The 21,347-nt window shown below is 37.8% G+C and overlaps 1 protein-coding gene across 2 annotated transcripts in view; it reads left to right on the top strand.

Annotated features, from left to right (window-relative positions):
* lyrm4 (LYR motif containing 4) overlaps window positions 1–21,347 on the top strand; it is an 85,828-nt gene that overhangs the window by 49,274 nt on the left and 15,207 nt on the right. Inside the window, exon 3 of one of the 2 annotated variants that reach the window (XM_073863741.1) lies at window positions 15,928–16,088. The exons of the other annotated variant lie outside the window; for it this stretch is intronic. Coding sequence (XP_073719842.1) covers window positions 15,928–16,086 — 159 coding nt within the window. The 3' untranslated portion in view covers window positions 16,087–16,088. The remainder of the gene's footprint in view (window positions 1–15,927; window positions 16,089–21,347) is intronic. 2 annotated transcript variants of the gene reach the window in all.

The raw sequence follows: 21,347 nt of genomic DNA, 5'->3' as shown, positions 1-21,347 counted from the left end.
AAAAATAGCGCTGTTCACCGAATGTTCACGCCAGAAGTCAAAAAAGACGTAAAACTTGTGTTTAATACCTCAGATTAGATAAATGGGCGGAGAGAAGGCGGTCGCGTGTGGCTGTTCGAACGCATTCAACCACATGTGCGTTCCGCAGCTCCAAAGCGATCCGATCGAAAGTGGTTTCGACCACCTCTGGATGTGGTTGAAAGTGGTCGAAAGTGGACGAGCTCAAAACGTTTTGAACACCGTTTACACCTGGCATTAACGTCGTCCACTTGTGATCCGATCGACGAAAACACATGTTAATGCCAAGTGTAAACAGCCTCTAAGTCTCAACAAGTGCAACAACTGCAAGTAAAAATCATCTTGGGCATGTCAGTTATAGTGACCAGTTGGCTAACTTTTGAATAATGGCAACCAAAAAGCATGGTTTATATTACGAATAGTCTGTCCCTTTGATGTGCATATTATATAATGACTATGAAGTCTTGTATGCTTTAATCAGTCCTTCCAGAAAAACGCGGAGTTTTTTTTTTGTGCTTGTTGCGTGCAAAAATCCTCGATTTTGCGGCACGTTTTCTTAAAAAATGCGATGGAATATGCGGGATATTTATGTGATGGAATTGCGGGAATTTGCGAAAATTGCAGAACAAACTGCGGAAACTTGCGAAAGCTGCAATGATGTTCACGTCACATAATCATGTCACTTCATAGCGTTCCCATGGCAACAGAGGACACGGCTGCGCTTGTGGGAAGTAAATGCAACATTTTTCAACTTTCTGCTAATATATATGTGACTTTTTGCTACGAAAATGTGGGGATTATGAAATCATGCAAGCCCCGCATATTTTGTGCGCGGAAATCTGTAATTAATGCGGCGAAAGTGCGTCGTATTTGGAAAAAATGCAGCCACTTTGGCTGATTATGCAATAGATCGTGCAGGTTTTTCTGGAGGGACTGTTTAATACTTCAATTGCTAAAATTTATTGATAGAAATACATTAAATATTTTCACTACTTCAAAAACCTTCAACATGTAATACTCATTTTAACCTATGGAGGCCGCCATTATGTTTCGCGTTCTGAAATTGATGGCATGTAATACTTGTTGTTAAACTACACAACTACACTAGTGTAATGGTGTGGGGGATGTTTTCTTGGCACACTTTAGGCCCCTTAGTGCCAATTGGGCATCGTTTCAATGCCACGGCCTACCTGAGCATTGTTTCTGACCATGTCCATCCCTTTATGACCACCATGTACTCATCCTCTGATGTCTACTTCCAGCAGGATAATGCACCATGTCACAAAGCTCGAATCATTTCAAATTGGTTTCTTGAACATGACAATAAGTTCACTGTACTAAAATGACCCCCACAGTCACCAGATCTCAACCCAATAGGGCATCTTTTGGATGTGGTGGAACGGGAGCTTCATGCCCTGGATGTGCATCTCACAAATCTCCATCAACTGCAAGATGCTATCCTATCAATATGGGCCAATACTTCTAAATAATTCTTTCAGCACCTTGTTGAATAAATGCCACGTAGAATTAAGGCAGTTCTGAAGGTGAAAGGGGGTCAAACACAGTATTAGTATGGTGTTCCTAATAATCCTTTAGGTGAGTGTATAGAGATAAGTAAGTTGTAAAAAATGTGTTTTTTACAAGTGAAACATAAACACCTGTTTTATTGCGCACCATAAACACAATCAAAGCTTCAAAAACATAGGAAGAACGGGACCTTTAATTATTGATTCAGTTCATTGATTCAGTTCATTTTGAGTACTTAGTTTTCCCATTTGAGCGAATTAAGAAATTTTAATTCACTCGCCGTTGTTTTTCAGTTCTCAATTTTTTCTTCATTTCTATGAAATTTATCAAGGGCAGACCTCTTCTGTTGTAAATATGTAATCAAAATCCACTTTATTTTCCTTGACATATATGTGTACAGATATATGCTTGTTTTCTTTCTGCGGGGAGTGGTCAGAGACCCAAGGCCGTAATAAAAAACTCATTAACATCCAAACACGCCATTAATATGAATGAAAGTTTCCCTCCCACCCTGTTGGCATGAATACTAATTAACCAGATTGACCCTTTAGAAAATCAAACTCCATAAAACCAACTCCTAAAGTCAGGTATGAACCACCAGGTTGATGAGGTCTGGATAAATGGGTACTTCAAATTAATGATTTGATTGTTTCTTAAGTCCTAATTGCCTCTTTGAGTTTTCCGAGCTTCTCATTTTATTTAATGATCTTATTTCACTCCAGCCTCCATTAAAGGGATAGTTCACCCAAAAACTATCCCTCATGTTGTTTTAAACATGTAGGCGTTTCTTTCCTCTGTTAAAAGAAGAGTTTTGAGAAATTATGGTAAGGACACCGTTGATGGGACCCATTGACTTCTATAGTAGGATACATATGCTATGGCAGTCAATGGTGCTGCTACCAACATTTATCAAAATAATACCCTCAATGATAAAAAAGGGGTCAATTTTTTATCCAAAATTAATTAAAGGATAATTCCGGTATTTAACACTTTGAGTCTCATTTCTGGTTTGTTTTGGATGAACTACAGTGATGGACACAGAAATTTTGACAATGGGTCGTGTCTTGAGTTTTTGACTCGTTTAGAAGCGTCTCTTGACTGCTTCAGAATGGAAGTCAATGGCCATGCACAAACATGTCATTAAAACAACACTTAACATTCATTTTCAAAACAGTGCTACTCACCGAGTGGTTCGTGGTGTTTGTTGATGATTAAAAACAAGTTGTGTAGCGAAATACAGTTTCTGTCGTGTTTTATTTGGCATTTTGTAAAATTCCATTGACTTCTCTGGAAGACTATTGCTCGCTGATATATCACTCCGCCGGAAAAGGAAAAGGGACTGTTTACATGTGGTTGTTGTTTTTCGCTCGGTTTCTCTCAGAATAAATTTTTCCCATATTTGTAGGGCTGGACCAGAATATTCGAATATTCGTTCCGTATTTCAGTTTTGGGATTCGAATATATATATAAATATTTTACAGCGTTAATGCAGAGCTTTTGCCAAGCAGGAAGTGCGCTTCACGCTCCCGCTCTATAGGTGGCGCAGAGAGACCAACATCCATAGCCAACAGCCACCAAACGCCACCAGTGGAAGAGATCGCCTTGAACGTAAAGCGCGCTTCCTGCTTTGACATTCACGCTAATAATGTTGTAAATAACCTTCAGTTTCTTGCAAAAACTGATTGATTTGCTTCACAAGACGTCAATATGTCACACGGAGTTATGGGGGATTACTGTTGTATTGGATATATATGCTTTAGCTCTTAAAGTGTGCGGATCGGTTGACTTGCATGACGGAGCACTGGGGTTTCTGCAAAATATCTTCTTTATTGTTCTGCCGATTAAAAAAACATATTGGATGGTGTAAGTGTTATAAATAAACTTGATTTTGAAAGTATGCTACCGTTTTATTACAGTTTGTTGGACTATGTTCATTCATGCTTCAGACTCAAATATAGAGCGGAAGTATATACGCGGTTGTGAGGTATCTGAAAAAATAGTTCCACTATAGCAAATAACACTGATTGAAATGATACATTGCGCCAATATATTTGTTTTTAATCATCAACGAACACCATGAACCACTCGGTGAGTAGTACAGTTTTGAAAATGAACGTTAAGTGTTGTTTTAATGACATTTTGTGCATGGCCATTGACTTCCATTCTGAAGCAGTCAAGAGACGCTTCTAAATGAGTCGAAAAGTCAAGAGACGACCTATTGTCAAAATAAACCAGAAATGAGACTCAAAGTGTTAAATACCGGAATTATCCTTTAATTAATTTTGGATAAAAAATTGACCCCTTTTTTATCATTGAGGGTATTATTTTGATAAATGTTGGTAGCAGCACCACTGACTGCCATAGTATATGTATCCTACTATAGAAGTCAATGGGTCCCATCAACGGTGTCCTTACCATAATTTCTCAAAACTCTTCTTTTAACAGAGGAAAGAAACGCCTACATGTTTAAAACAACATGCGGGATAGTTTTTAGGTGAAATACAGGAATTATCCTTTAAATAACCATGATACATCCACAATACCACGTAGTACCATGGTAGATATCATTGAGTATTTAAAAAAAATGGGCCTTTTACGCTGTTCATAAAAATACTATACTTTTGTAATCTTAATGTGAAGTGCAATAATGTTTGAGAATAGCAGGCCTGATTTATCAGGCTTTTGTTGCTTGTATTTATTCGCACCAAGTTTAGTCTTTCCAGAGGGGTTGATACATATTTGTTGTCCTTTTTTCCCATACAAGAGATTGTAGGAAAGTAGAAAGCCTTGTTTTCCTTGATCAGTTTTGCCGAGCGATGCAGTTGCTCTCGTGGCACTCAATGCCAGGCGTCGCTCGTACGATCGTGCACAGCAGGTAATGTTCTGACCTTTCATATATCTTTCCTCCCTCCAACTTTAATCCTCTTCCAGAATCCTATTGATGTGCACTGATCCATTCAATTTTCCGCTTTGCTTCTCGAGTTGACACACAGTCTGTGCTTTTACTAACGCAGATATTCATGGATATTACGATCTGGATATTAGTAATTTAAAGATTACATTTTCTGTCATTGGAATAAAACGTGTCCCAGACAAACGAAGATGAATCACATTCCTTTAATCCTTTAAACCCTGAAGAGGTGGCGGGATTGAACAGAAAAATGTTTTGATATTTAGTGTAATTCTGAAATTTTGGCTTTGTCTTGTTAGCGTTAGAAGGCAGCCATCAGCGTTCGGGTGGTACTGAATGGCAAACGACTGTTGGCTGTAATTGAGCGGCATTTTGCAGCAATTTAAAGAGACTGCCAGGTAGGCACTAATGAACAGATCCATCAGCCTGTTTATATTAGAGAGCAGTGCTGGGAACAAGATGTGGTTATCTTCACCCTCTCTTTCAAAGTCTTTGTCCGAAACCACCTACGTCCATACTATCCACCTTTTTCTCAAACGCGGAAGTAAGTGATGTGACGTATTTCCTTTCCGGTCCGAGACTTCCGTTTTAATAGCCAGCCGGTAGAAAACAGTGTAGTGGGAGCACGCATAAAACATAATTTAACAATTAATATTTACTAAACCTGCCATGTATGAACCAGTGTGAGGATGAAATTAAGAAGTGGCTTGATATGTGAAGATATATTCAATCATTTCGTGTTGTTGATCGGTGGTGACGGGTCTTCAATGCGCAAATATTAAAGCACAGAGACATACCAGTATCTTTACAATAGGAAAGTCAGTCGAGTGTTTGTACATGGGTTTAACCAGGACTTTGTGTTTTTAACTTTTCAGGGGCTGGTTTAAAATGTCACAACTGTCCCTCTGGTGTGAGTTTTTTTTTTAATGGACTTGTTTATGGCAACACGTCAAGTTTCTCGCAGTCCGACACAGTCAGCGGTATCCTTCAACACAATGTAGGTTATTTGAAAAAAAAACATAATAAACAACATTGTTACAGTTTATTTAAGTCATTCAGTAAAACTATGCTAACTATTAACCAGGAGTGTACTGTAATCAAATAAGGGAATACTACATTCTTTAAACAGTTTTTTCATTTTTATTGATGTGCCGTGGTAATACTTTATTTTTTAGACTTGTATCAAGTTTATATTGTGACACTGAGTGCCTTTACAAAAAGTTTACCACAGTACCACCATGGTATGTAGGTCTCCCACTTGTACCTTCAAATACCATAGTTTTACCTTCACTATACCGCAGTACATGACAGAACTTTTTGTAAGTTAAACCACATTTATTTATTAGGATAAATTATGATTCATTAGTTGTTGAATGTTCACCCCGCAATGTAGTTACGGTATATAAATGTGCCTTTTTAAAATGTTACGTGCTGTTGTGTAGACCCAAACATTGGACAGGGTTTAGATTAATACAGGACTTGGCTTTAGTTATATAAGTTATTATATTATATTCGTTTTTACAAATATACCATTACTGGTGTGTTATGTCAGTGCAATGCGTTTTTAAATGAAGGCAGCTCAAACGTGCATTTTAGTCTGGGATTAGGATGAGCCCTGTCTGGAACACCACCCTTGTAATTGTTTAACTCGATCTAATCCAAAAAGACAAATATGTTGGCTAATGCGACACTAAAACGCTACTATAGTTTTAAAAACCTGTAATATTGAGTTAACACATACCAGAGGCTCATTTTGGAAAGTGTGACATCAGCATCAAAAACATGGACTGTATCCAATTCCAAAATCTCTGCACTGTAAAAAATAAAAAGTTGACTTAACTTACATTTTCAAGGCAACTTGCTGCACAGCTTTTTTGAGTTTACTCAACTTTTGGATGATGTAGTTCACCTAACTCAATTTACTGAGCAATGACAACTTACACCAAAAGTTGAACCAACTTAAACTGATTAGGCTATTAGCAAATTTCTAAGTTTACTCAACTAGTGACTTAAAGCAACACCAAAGAGGTTTTTTTACCTTAAAATAACGTTTCCAAAAAAGTTTCAGTGGTTCATCCACACAAAACAGGGTGAATGGCGCTTTCACATTCGCTTTGCAGCCCTCTATCGGCCAAAACCGCACTAAAGAAGTTTCCAACCGTCGGGTAGTGGTCCTGTAGTTCGAGTGAAAACTACAAAAACTTGCTTTACGGCAGACCTACAATCCAATCAGAGCCAGCTATGCTGCAGTATTTACGACAGTGGTAATGAACAATTACGCTTCTAACCTGTAGGGGGAGCAAAGAGCCAGAGTTCTTTAGTGTTGCTTTAAGTCCTCTCAACTATTACAACTGTATTCCAGCATCTATCCATAAAGGTAACAATGAACAAACATAATTCTTTAAAATGACTCTAAATACAACATATAACTAACATTAACAACATAACAACATAAATAAATCCAGCAACCATTAAAACAGTCATCTTTTTTAGTAAATATTAACCAAAGAAGTGAACATGTCGCAATGCATGCTGGGAACGATTCCGACCATTGTTTTTTTTTTTAATTGCTTGTTCAGATTACTCAGGTTGGCAAGTTGGGTGAACGAATTGGACAAAAACTTTTTCATCTAAGTCCAGTCAACAAAAAAATATTTGTTAGCTGAATGATTATGCTTTTTTTCATTCAGTGAACACAAAATAATCAACTGACGCCCTTCATCAAAGAAATCTTTGTTCAAGTTACTTAATGTTCTTTGTTGAATGAACATTTTAAAGTTGGATTTTTTACAGTGTGGTTAACAATGCCTAGTAATTTAGTAATAGTACGGGGGACTATGATTGTCATTAATTTATGTCCATAATCCTTACGGGTTATTCAGGTTGTTAACAGCCACTAGGTATGTTTACATGCAACCAAATAATCAGTTTGTAATCGTATTGAAAGCCTTCATGTAAACACCTCAATCAATACGATTGAGGACGATGGGATGCAAATTTGGATCGTAATGAAGGAGGTGGTGTACTCCAATCTGTGATCCGATTCGCATGAGAAAAGTATGCATGTAAACGCTTAAATCGTAGTATTTTCTCAATCGTATGCAAAATACATTGTGCACATGCGCAGAACATTTGTGCTCACATTCACGTCTTATATTAAACTCTTATATCGCATGATTCTCGTCACAGAAACATTCAATAGCAAGGCGGTGGAATCACGCATTATTACTGGGGTCACGCGATGCTCATTCTGCCGCGTTTATGTGTACCTTTAAAACATTAGGCTACTTAAAGCAATAAAATAACGTTGTGACTTTTGAAACATGTTTTTTATTACCTATATCTGAAAACTTTTTAAGAACAACTTTCTCCAACTCCATTTTAACTTTAATCGAGGTAAAGCCTGAACTCGATGAGAGATGCTGTCCGCAGCGAGGCGTTGCCAAGTCCTCTGCTTTTTTCGAGTTTAGATTTGGGCTGTTTAAACTGTTTCCACCAGTTGTTGTTTTTTCTGCGGGTTAAAGATGAGTATTTTGTTCATAAGTTATTGGTATTTGGATTGTGAATAGTCATTGGGATGCTTTTGGGCTAGTTTTGAATGTCCATTTGGGATGGTTCTGATACGCAAATCGGGCAACCCTGGCTGTGCGTTTGCGCAGACGTACGGTTCGGATTCTATAGAATGTACATGTAAACCAACATTTTAATCAGATTGCAATCTTTAGTGTGCATGTACACTGTATCGTCGTAACCTTTAATCGTATTAAATTCAAATGGATTGACAAAATTCTTTCTTCTTATATTGAAACATATTTTGAGAAAATGCTTTGAAATATTTTCAAAAACTCAACAATATGCGTTTGAGAGTAAAACTGTGTATGCCTACTGTATAAGAGAAAAATAAAACTCTTAAACCTTGCTTTAAAGGGGTGGTTTAATGGTATTTCATGCATTCTGTCTTATTTACACAGTTATAGAGTTGTTTCCTCATGCTAAACGTAGGCAAAGTGTCAAAAAAGCAGTTGGGCGCCAGGGTTTGTACAAGTTTCAGAAAGTTTTTTTTCGATTACTGGTCCAGCTGACATTTTAGGGGTTTCTATACGTATCACTTCTTTTTATATGGGGCACTTTCCCCGGAAAACCCCGCCCACCCGTCAATCAGTGGGAGACGCTAGAACTTTCAAAAATCACATCACGCAACAGCTTTGTTTAATTTCAAAACTCAACAATGGCACGAAAGAAGAAGTGTGTTTTTGGATGTAAAGAGAAGAAAGTCAGCCTTATGCAAACGATGGATGTAGTTTATTATCCGGGGTAGCAGCGGAGTTTTGCGTGTGTGTTTGTTTAACGCTGGATTTCATTGAAAAGTCCCAACCGGGTCATAAATTGCATGCGGTAAGTAAGACTTCTGTCTTATGTTGGAAATAGGCGCGTGCATATTATATAAATGACAGGAACATGTAGTGAATCATAAGTTATAAGTGTTGTATAGTGTTGCATGATTCATACTCGCTCCTCCCGCGGTAGTAACTCCTTTTTCTTCATTTTTTTGTATGTTATCGGAAAGAATCGGTAAAGCTAATCTTTCTTTTATAAATCTGATTAAACTAAAGACTCTTCGGAGATATAAAGGATGTTATACTACTCAATAGGCACTCCAGATTAACATCAGAAATGCAGAAACGGCGTGTGTTATGTGAGCTTTAACCCTTGTGGGTTGTTCAAATTCACTACCTTTTTTAACCTTTAAATTAAACAGCTGTAAAATGTATCAGATTAATATTTTTTCCATAAATCTGTTAATCAACCTCGATACTGATGAAAACTACCAAACGTTTACAAAAATTCCATGATTTTAACTCTTTAATTGCCAAGTTCATAAGTGATGTCACTGATTTGGGTAAAAAACACACAAAATGACCAATTTTAAATATAAAAAGTGATTGTGGACTGGATTTTTTTAACCTTTTTCACATTGGCTTTGATGCATTTCTAGTTTTTGTGCAGCATCAGAATTATTTTTCTCCCTAATTAGTTGTTTGTGGCTGTTTTTGCCTCATTGACTTCCATTATAATGACATTTTTTTATTGCAAAGCCATGACATCATATACAAACCAGAAATGAAGCTTTGTTTTTGCACAGGCCTACTAAAGGGTTAATGGTGCCACGTGGTGATCAACAGTAAAAATGACAAATTTTACCTTTTTGCAAAAGGAAAAAACACCAACAATCAAGAATGTATAATTATATGGTGTCATGGCTTTGCAATTAAAAAATGTTGTTATAATGAAAGCCAATGGGGAAAAAACAGTAAATGAGAGAGAAGAAAAATTTAATCTGATGCTGCACAAAAACTAAAAATGCATCAAGGCCCAAGACTGTGAAAAGGGTGGAAAAAAAAGTCCACAATCACTTATATTGAAAATCTATAATTTTTTGTGCGTGTGTGTGTGTGTGTGTGTGTGTGTGTGTGTGTGTGTGTGTGTGTGTGTGTGTGTGTGTGTGTGTGTGTGTGTGTGTGTGTTTTAACCTTTAAATTAAACAGCTGTAAAATGTATCAGATTAATATTTTTTTCCATAAATCTGTTAATCAACCTTAATACTGATGAAAACTACCAAACGTTTACAAAAATTCCATGATTTTAACTCTTTAATTGCCAAGTTCATAAGTGATGTCACTGATTTGGGTAAAAAACACACAAAATGACCAATTTTAAATATAAAAAGTGGTTGTGGACTGATTTTTTTTAAACCTTTTTCACATTGGCTTTGATGCATTTCTAGTTTTTGTGCAGCATCAGATTTGATTTTTTTCTCCCCAAATTTTTTCTTCCCCAAATCAGTGACATCACTTATGAACCTGGCAATTCAAAAGTTAAAATCATGGAATTTTTGTAAACATTTGGTAGTTTTGATCAGTACTGAGGTTGAGTAACAGATTTATGCAAAACATATTCATCTGGTACATTTTTACAGCCGTTTAATTGAATGGCTGTTAACGGCCACGAACAAGCCGAAGGGGTAGTGAATTTGAACAACCCACAAGGGTTAAATGAAGGTTTGGGAGTTTTGTTTTTCTCTTGTACAGTAGGCATGCACAGTTTTACTTTCAAACACATGCACAGTCATTTGTTTTTATGTTCTGAATTACTATCATCATCTTTCAATCACTTTTTGGCATCTTTTTGCTCTCCCACTCGTTCGTGTGTCTTCCCAAGAGTCTGCATCTTTATCTGTCAACCAATAAATGTGTCATGGCTGCTCTATAAGTGCTGCTCTGCAAATCTTCATATCTTTATACTCCATCCGCTGCAGTAAGGATTCCTACATATCTAAACTATTTCTTTTCTCTATCTCTTTCTTCCACCCCTACACAATGACCACCACTTCTTGTCTGACATTCCCATTTTAAAGAAAACTTAAGGAACATCTTGTGAAAAAACATAACCTTGATATCTTTAATATTGACTGAGTAAGATTCAAATCAAACTTTGTTGCATCATTAGATTATGAGACTATTCTGGATTTCACAAACAGCGTCCTTAAATGACATCGAAATCGTATTCATTTTAATAAATGTACCGCATAATTAGATTAATTTATTTTCTGAATAGATATTAAAATCAGCCCACTCTCTCCTACTCATTTCTGTTTCTCTCTCGGGCGTTCATTCTCTCCTCAAGAGCAGTAGGGGATCAGATGGCCTTTTTAGCTCTGCAATAATGCGGTCACCTCCTCGTGTTCACCAGGGACCGGCGCATGTCTCCCAGTATCTGTCTGCCAGTCTTCATTGATTATAGCCACTTGAAGAGATGGGACTTCAAGCATGTGTCTGCTCTTAGGAAGTCAACACGCACCAGCTTTCCTCCCCAACCCACTCTCCGGTAGAAATGAGAGCTTTTCGCAGACGCTAAACACCCCACATTCACAGAAGTGAAGTTTCTAAGAGCGCTAGGAGGGGGAAAGTGAGAACAATGTGAATTGAACCGGCCGTTATCTGGGCTGGTTATTTTTAGCACTCCGACGGTAGAGGATCACCGAGTCTCTCTCACTTTCCTGTCTGAGGATATTCGGCAATGGCTCGGCTGGGTATCTTTGGCTCCAATTAAAGAGAGTGTAAAGCGTGATGAGCTATGAGCCCCAGACAGCACAGCCGCTTTTACTCTCCATTCTCACTGCAGCAGTGGTTCTGTCCTCATTACATTCATCTCATACTTGGGTGGGTGTGGGTGTGTAGTAATACATATTTATGCCCATGAATCAAGGTAATACCATGTTTTTTTGGACATGTAAGGAAATACTTTTTACATGTACCATGCAAATACCTTGTTTTTGGCCTTTACCACGGTAATGCCATGTGTGTTTGGAGATGTGCCATGATAACGTCATATTTTTGTTTTGAACATTATAATAGCTTTTATGACATGTTCTTTGGATGTTTATCATTTTTATTGTCTTGTTAAAGGAAAACACCACAGTTTTTATATTTTACTATGTTCTTACTTCAGCTTAGATGAATTAATACATACCCATCTTTCAATGCGTGCACTTAAAGGAATAGTCTACTCATTTTCAATATTAAAATGTTATTACCTTAACTAAGAATTGTTGATACATCCCTCTATCATCTGTGTGCGTGCACGTTGCGAAAATAAAACGTAGCGCTTTTCTAAGCGAATTTAAAAGAGGAACTATATTTTATGGCGTAATAGCACTTTTGGGAGTACTTCGACTCGCCTGAAAAGTCCGCTCCCCTTCTCACTCTCATAATGGGAGAGGGAGGGTGTTACTGCGCCGAGTCGAAGTACTCCCAAAAGTGGTATTACGCCATAAAATATAGTTCCTCTTTTAAATCCGCTTAGAAAAGCGCTACGTTTTATTTTGTACCACCAAACTTGCTCGTATAACTACTCGTCTTAAATAGGAAAAACGTTGATGTGTTTGGTCACTTCTAACTTTATCTCTAAATGGTACCATTGAATGAATGGGGCTAAGCTAAAGGCTATCGAATTGTCGCAGCGCGCTCCAGCGCTTACGTGCACGCACACAGATGATAGAGGGATGTATCAACAATTCTTAGTTAAGGTAATAACATATTTTAATATTGAAAATGAGTAGACTATTCCTTTAATGTTTTTACAGCGCTTCTTGAATGTGTTTAGCCTAGCATTTAGCCTAGCCTCATTCATTCCTTAGGATCCAAACAGGGATGAATTTAGACAGTCTCACGAGGTTTCGTAATATGGTCACATAATTTTTTTTTCTGTTTTCGTGATATTATCACAAATTTCCGTGTTTTTTCGTGATCGTATAACGAATTCCTGTTTTCGTGTGATTATCGCGTTTTGGTTACTTAACTGGTTTTTCCTATTTTTAAACCATTGTCGTTTCGGTTTAGGGTTAGATTTGGTGCAGTGTTGTTTTTGGCAGCCCTTTTAGTTTTAGTCTTAGTCTTTTGGACGAAAATGCTTTTTAGTTTTAGTCACATTTTAGTCACTTATAAACTTGAAAGTTTTAGTCGATGAAAACGCAAAAAATGTTTAAGTCAAGTTTAAGTCAATTTTTGTAAAAAAGTAGTCTTTAACAAATTAATTTAGGTTAAAAAGTATGGTGTATTTAATACTATTAAAACGTGCATGAAGGTTGTCCCTGAGGTCTTGCCGTTGTGCCTTCTGCGCATGTCATAACAAAAAAGTTGAGCATGATATACAGTTTGTGTGTTACGCTGAGACCTCGCTTGTAAAGTTGAGAAACGCGTGCCTTGCCTTGTTATTTAAATACACCGCAAAAAGTATTGGAAATGGGCTTAGGTTTGACAAGTAGATACATGTAAAACCTTAAGCTTATCATGAAATGTGTCACAAGCCGATTGTCGAGTAAAATTGAATGTATATTAAAGGCTCTCTAAGCGAATAATGTGCGACGTCACTTCCTGTTGATGTTTGAGCTGTTTTCAAACAAACGGAGCGTAGCTAACGCCTCCCCCTCCCTCTCCCGTCCGTGCTTTTATGAACGCGCCCAAACCCCACCCCCAAATCCTTCTTTTCGTTTATTGGCTGGAACACTTTGTTATGTTTTGTTGTGCTAGGTTTGGCCACTATGTTGTTATTGCCGTTTGTCGAGCCTGAGCTGTCTACAGAGATCGCGTTTTTTTACAGTTTGATCAGCGGTGAGGTAGGAAGCAGATAGTGAGGAGATGTTTGCTGTATGTAACAAAAATGTTTTATGGTCTAAAACGCGTGAATTCGCTTAGAGAACCTTTAACAGCGTGACTTGTTAGTTACCTTTAAAAACTTTCAGCGTGATGCCTTCAGGTGCCGCTTGAGGTTGGTGGTATTCTTTCCACCTAGTTTGTGGCCACAATTACCCTCGTCTCCCAGTATGCCTTCCGTTTTTCTTTCTGATGGATTATATTGAAAGTAAGTCCTTAAATCATCTCGCCGTTTCCGTTTATTGGGGTCACCGCCACGGTCCTTCAAACTCGCCACAGCCGCAGGTGTGTTGTTGTTGTTGTGTGAAATCTGGTGCACGTGTGCGGCACGGTGGCAGCCGGGTTGTGGGCTTAACCAAAACAAGGATAGGTAGCAGCAGCATTGCTGATACTTTTTAGCTAAAAACAGACAGATTTCATGTAAAATAGGCAGAAATTACATGCATTGTGAACGTCACACTTATAATCATTTTCGTTCCGTCTCGTCAACGAAAACTCGAAAGCGTCTCGTCATGTTTTCGTCACCTAAGAACCATTTTTAGCTAGTCATCGTCACATCAGCGTCATAAAAAAGGGTGCGTCAACGAAATCATTTCGTTATCGTTATTGATGACAAAAACAACACTGATTTGGTGCTTGCATTAGAATGTCACTTTATATATTGGTTTATACTATTTTTTACAGGAATTCGTTATACGTTCACGAAAAAACTTGGAAATGCGTGATAATATCACGAAAAAATAATAAAAATATTACGTGACTATATAACTAAATTTCGTGAGGCAAGTAAGTATGGTGGCACAAAATAAAACGTGGCGATTTTTTTAAGTGCCGAGGTCTAAGTGCTGCAAACGAAGTGCTCTTCCGCCATACAATATAGTTGTCATATTTTATCTGCTTAAAAAATCGCCACGTTTTATTTTGTGCCACCATACTTACTCGTGTAACTACTCATGTCTTTAAATAGAGAAAACATGGAAGTGTTTGGTGGCTTCTAAATTCATCCCTGTTTGGATCCTAAGGAATGAATGGGGCTAGGCTAAATGCTAACACATTCACGACGCTCTGTACAAAGATTAAGTGCATGCATTGAAAAAAGATAGGTATGTATTCATTCGTCAAGTTGAGGTAAGAACATAGTAAAATATTGAAAACCTTAATGCACGTTTTAATAGTATTAAATACACCATACTTTTTAACCTAAATTAATTTGTTAAAGACTACTTTTTTACAAAAATTGACTTAAACTTGACCTAAACCTTTTTTGTGTTTTCATCGACTAAAACTTGACTGAAACCTTTTTGTGTTTTCGTTAACTAAAACTATCAAGTTTATAAGTGACTAAAATGTGACTTAAACTAAAAAGCATTTTCGTCCAAAAGACTAAGACTAAAACTAAAAGGGCTGCCAAAAACAACACTGCACCAAATCTAACCCTAAACCGAAACGACAATGGTTTAAAAATAGGAAAAAACAGTTAAGTAACCAATACGCGATAACCACACAAAAACAGGAATTCGTTATAGGATTACGAAAAAACACGGAAATTCGTGATAATATCACAAAAACAGAATTTAAAAAATTATGTGACTATATCACGAAAACTCGTGAGACTGGGTAGTCTAAATTCATCCCTGTTTGGATCCTAAGGAATGAATGGGGCTAGGCTAAATGCTTACACATTCACGACGCTCTGTACAAAGATTAAGTGCATGCATTGAAAAAAGAAAGGCATGTATTCATTCGTCAAGTTGAGGTAAGAACGGTGGTGTTTTCCTTTAAATCTTATATTGTGGTATTCTTTGAACTGCCTTGGTGTACCATTTTATGTGAATATATGGTAATCTTTCTACTTCTTTCTGTAGTGTCGCATGGTATAACCTTTTAATTCAAATTTATTCCTGCACACCCAAAGCCATCTTGTTGCAATTTGTACATATTTTACGAGGAGGCTAATTCGTATTAGTTCGTACGACCAATTTTTGTGCGATTTGCCTTAGTCTCTGTGACATTGGAGTTAGGGGTGGGGTTATTGTTTTTTTATGATATCTATACATTTTTGCATGATTTACTTTGTACGAATTCATACGCATTAGCCAACTCGTAAAATATGTACGAGTTGGCTACGACCGCCACAATTTCCGTAGCTACGATGCATCTGTATTGTATTACAGAGGACCCACGGGCACCAAAATGATAAAATCCACTAATGATTTCCAAAGTGCAAATTTCATATCATTGTACGTTGTACTTTTGCAGACAACTAAATCCCAGTTGCTATCATTCGCAATGTGGTCTCAGCGTCGGCTTGGACTCCAGAAGGATGGCGAGCTGGCTTTAAAGGTCAGCCATCCCACAGGGCCCGGAGAGAAGTCTCTGATTCGGTCTGCCTCATTGCTCCACGCCATAAGCTTTTAAAGGTAACTGCCTCTGCAGGAGTGAGAGGCTTGTTAAACCGCTGACGGGGGACTCGTTTCCGCTCGCTTTTATATATAATTCATTATTCATCAGAACCCAGCAAGAAGAGGTGACTTTAATTTGGAGTTTACGGGCTTAGCCGAGCCAGATGATATAAACAACATCCATTTACGTCCGCGTGAAACGCGAGACACGGAGCTAAAGCTACGGCGTTATGGAATGTCGATCTTAACAAGGAGGTTTTCAATTGAAGATTAGCACGACCCTGTGCTGAGGAGATTGGAGTGTCAGCACGGCTGAAATATAAGGAATCCTGACTAGTAAACAAACCTGACATCATTTTAGCATAAACGCATAAATTGATTATACTGTATGCAATACATTTATTACCATAGGATATACAGTGGAAACTAGATGCCTAATTCAGTCTTTTCCTGTCTATATCCCCATACAAAATTTTCCAGAAGTCTGCTATGGCCCCTAGGGTCATATTCTTTGTATCCTACCAGTTGCACCTCGCTGAAGGCTACAAAATACAGTTTGTCAGTTGGGGCATTCATGCAGTATGCATTAAACATTGAGATTAAATGTGGCTGGTAGCCCGTGGACTGCATAATGCATGATGGGATGTGGCCAGTGTCTCTCTGAAAGAGTGCGATCACACCTCAGGGTGCAACCAATGAAGCTTTTCACCTCACTGATGCCCTCGGCCCACCAATGACTTTGGTCAAGCACGTATAAGCGATCTCGGACAGATTAGCTTTATATCTTCATACCCGTCTCTCACGCCCTCATATTTTTATTTCACGAACCTTCTTCAATAAACAGGTACACATCCCTGCCCTAGAAATAACCTTTCCCGGTTACTGTTATGTTTGGCTTTAAATGAAAGGTGAAAGGGTAATGTAGCCTTATTCTGCCATTATATTATGCAATAGAATATGGAGTGCATGAACTCGGAATGTTTTTTTTTGACCTTTCGTGATTTCCTGGAGGTTTGGGATATGCAGTACCAGGTCACAAGAGTTTACATCTGTTTGATGTGTGATCTGCTTATAACACTTGTCGTTAAAGCTAGTAAAAAGTTAGTAAAATGGCCTCCATCAGCATTAGGGTAATCGTATTCGTTTCATCAACTTCACAACAACGCAATTTATGAATCACTCCACAAACTTTTGTATATTTTACAATTATTATTAACCATATATGTTAAAGGCGGAGTACACAATTTCTGAAAAACGCTTTGGAAAATGGAGTCGGGCCAACTACCAAAACACACTTGTAGCCAATCAACAGTAAGGGGTGTGTCTTCTAAACGACATTGTTGCATAGACAGTAAAAGCAAGCATCGTTGCCTGGGTTGCATATGTGTGGGGCGGGTCTATCAAAAGAAAGTCCAGATTCTATTGGGGTAGAGGCGTGTTTGTTTAGGTGATTTCAAATATCAACATTGGCTTTCAAACATCATGGACTCCGCCTTTAATGCATAAGTTTAATATTTTACGACTCTTAAAGACACACTATGCAGTTAATTTACCTTAATATAACAGCTTCAAAGTTATTTCAGTGGTAAACAAAGTCATAGTAAGGCGAATCATCCTCCTGTTGAAGCTCGGGGAGGACGCCGCTACCAAAACCAGCAATGCAAGCTTGAGAGAAGCGCCCCTGCCAAATCTCGCGAGAATCACGACTTGCTTTACGGCAACGACGTCACACACGTTAGGCTTGTTTGACTTCGTGCGACGCTGCAAGAACCGACCGCCGGATGACGTCAAAGTACCGCGAGAATGATCCGAGACGGCACTTTGACGTCATCTGGCTGTCGGTTCTTGCAGCGCTGCATGAAGTCGATCAAGCCCATAACAACAACTACACGCGCGAATTTGAGACGTGAGGCTAAACGATTTAAAAGTTAAGAAAACGCGTTTGGAAGTGAGTAAAAAAAGGAAAAGAGAATCTGACCGTGTTAGGAACCGGACAAGAGTCCCATTCTGTCAGGTTTTTACTCGTTGGCATGAGCTAAAAGACAGCACTGGAGGGATGCTGATCTGGCGATCTTGTTGATGGACTAGTAAGTAAATCTCTTATATGTAAACTTGTTTGCAGTCTATGTTGTATGTTGTTGCGCTTGCTTGTAGTATGTCATGCGATTATCATGACAACAGTTGTCAATATCTCACATAATTATCAGGACATAAATAAGCATAGAGGTTGTAAATAGTGTAAACATGCACAATTTGCAAACTATTATGATAAATAGCAATAATCATGTATAGTGACATTATAGCGAACAATGTTATGAAATAATGCAACGTACACAATTAACTTTGTCATGGCATTTTGTAATGTTTACTTGTGATTTAGCTGCAATCAAACGTTATAAGCCAGCAAACGCAGTATTTTATTATTATATGCACTTTACACTTGGAATAAACTTCTTATTATCCTATTACCATCATCTGTAGTTTAGTAGACTATGCAGTAGCCTAATATTTGTATGAAATTGTGAGACATTACCTGGTCATTATCTTTGGAGTACTAGAGTGAGAAATTACGACAGTTGCAAGTATTCTCCAGCGACTCTAGGGGTCGCTGTTTGACAAAAACGCCGAATTGCATAGTGCGGCTTTAAAGCACAATATATAAGATTTTTGCATTTAAAATGACCACCTTATAATTTAAGGGCTGTTCACATTATAACAATAACTATAAAGATAACTATATTAGCGTCCACATCATAACGATAACTTTATTCGCTCACACGCATGGCACTCATGCAAAGCACTTGCCTTTAATGGCATTAACTATTGGATGTTTCTTGTAATAAAAACTTTTGCAATTCTTTACGCGTCACTGAATGTATAAGTATGCTGTTCTTGTTTCATTTACACAGTGAGTAACCAGCAGATGTCCTCAAAACGCTATGTTTTGCATAACTCTTTTACGTACCCTCAAGCCATCTGAGATACATATGACCATCTTCTTTCAAACAAACACAATCTAAGTTATATTTGAAAATGTTCTTCATTTTGCCGTTAAATAACAACTGTCGGGATTTACTAAAGACGTGTAGTGGATAATTAGAACTGAAAAGGTGTGATCTAGTAATTTTTTGCATCTGATCTTATTGCATATGCATTTCTAGAAGTTTCCCTTTTAGATGCAAGATTTATGGGAGGAGATAATTTCACGCAACCCAGTTTACTAATGTTTGAGCATGTGATATTACTGGTATTTGCACCATTATTCAACGCAGAAAAAAACACGTCTTCAATCATTTTGCGCTTGAAATGGCTGCAATTGTAGCTGATAAGAGGAAGCTTGGCAGGGAAACTACAAGGAAAATGATTTTTTCTCATGTAAGAGTTTATTTGTAATGCCAGAGGAACATATTATTCAAAAATACTGTTTGCCAAACCATTTTATTTTTTATTTGAGTCACAGAAGGAAAAGTCACACAATGTCAGGTGTTTCAAAACTTCTTGTAAACCTTAATTTTTTTTGTCCTCTGGTTGTTTTCAGTTTACTATGGCTTCGTTAGTTGGGATTTTACACCCCAAATTTTCATTGGTGATGTCCGTGGTGCTGAACTGAAGCGCATCAGGCGTTAGTAGATCAACCCGCACCTCATCAGCTCTGCTAATTGTGACCCTGAACTTATTTGTGCTGCTCTTAGTAGATTGCGTTGGTCATTATGGAAATTGGCTGTTGCGCTTGTGTTATTTATTTTGCGCTTTTTTTAGTAAATAACCCGCATATATTACCCAATTTTTTGGAATTGCGCTCTCGCGCTAATTTGCTCCGTTTAGTAAATCTGGTCCTTAATGTGTGGTCCTCAACTAGACACATCTCTGTGTTACTTTTGGAACAACACACTTGTCCCTTTTATTTATTTGAACACAAAATCAACACAAAATGACACATAATGGGTTAAATAGGATAACACAAAACAAATTAACACATCCTTTCTTAGAGTCTTACATCACTATGCAGTATACCCATGGCAACACACACTTACTATGCTAAACTCGCTTGTGAATGCAGAGGAATACAAGATGGCGTTGCTACCAGAAGCTAGTTATTTTCGTTTGTAAAGTTTTAAATGTGAATACTTTTCTTAGAAAATCGCATCAATTACCTTTAGAAGTTCTTTATTAACCCACTGGAGCTGTTTGTTACGTCTGTGAAGGCTGGATGCACTTTTTGAGCAAGTTGTTTCCTGTTTCCATATGACCACCGTTATAAAGCTTGGAATAGCAAGAATATTTTTTTATATAACTTCGATTTTGTTCGTCTGAAAGAAGATAGTCATGTCTATCTCGGATGGCTTGAGGGTGAGTAAATCATGTGATAATAATAAAATATCCCTTTAAATTAAAAAATCCTACTAGCACAATGTCTTCTACTTTGACTCCAGGCAGTTTGCAGTTGTCAAAAAACTTACTCATTAAGAATTAAAAAAGTTTTACACAAGTGTAAGTATAAACATGCTAACATTAATGCTTATGTTAGCAAACACCACCCAAAAGATTCAATGTTAAAAAGTCACATCAGAACAGGATTTCTAATATAAGTTTAAGCAGCTTCTGACCTTCATGTGTGTATGTGAGTTGAAGTGCACTTTGCCATATGCTTGTGAATGAATGTGTTTGTGTAAGCGTGCGATCTCGTGGGTGTTCGCAGAGTGCCTGTGTGGGCGACTCTCGTCCCACACGTAGCTTTTTAGCCCGAAGGCATTTGGCATTGTTTCTCCGAATCACATTTTCATATCTTCTGCATCTGAAAGGCTGTAGTCGAGCTGGCTGGTGGAGAAACATCATTAAACTGCAATGACTGCTATGGTAATGATTGCTGTAGGCTGCCTGACCCAAAATGGGTCCCAGTGCCACTCACAGCACATACAGATTGTGTATAAATCCCATGAGGAGGACAATAAGGAAATAAACGTGTGTGTGCATGTGTGTGTGTTAATCCCTTAACACGACAAAATCCTCATCCTTCTCATTTCTTCTCCTTTTATCTGTCTGTTCGTAACAGACAGGTTTGCCTCAGGCATTGGAGTTTCTCACTGAGATGACCATGAAGGTGTGGAGAGTTTGACGTAATTGGTGATGTCCAGGGTGGGATTCCTCTAGTCTTATGTAGTTGTACTTTTGACCGTCAGCATTGAGTCTGGTCCACTTTAAAGGGTGATGAATCTTCAAAACAGATAAAAACTGACAGTTTGCACTCTGGTAAGATGCATCGTTGACTCAATGAAA

Source organism: Misgurnus anguillicaudatus, chromosome 25 (genome assembly GCF_027580225.2).
Source record: "Misgurnus anguillicaudatus chromosome 25, ASM2758022v2, whole genome shotgun sequence".
Lineage (NCBI taxonomy): Eukaryota > Metazoa > Chordata > Actinopteri > Cypriniformes > Cobitidae > Misgurnus > Misgurnus anguillicaudatus.
Note: the sequence above shows the minus strand (reverse complement) of the source record. Positions and strands in the feature narration are given on the sequence as shown.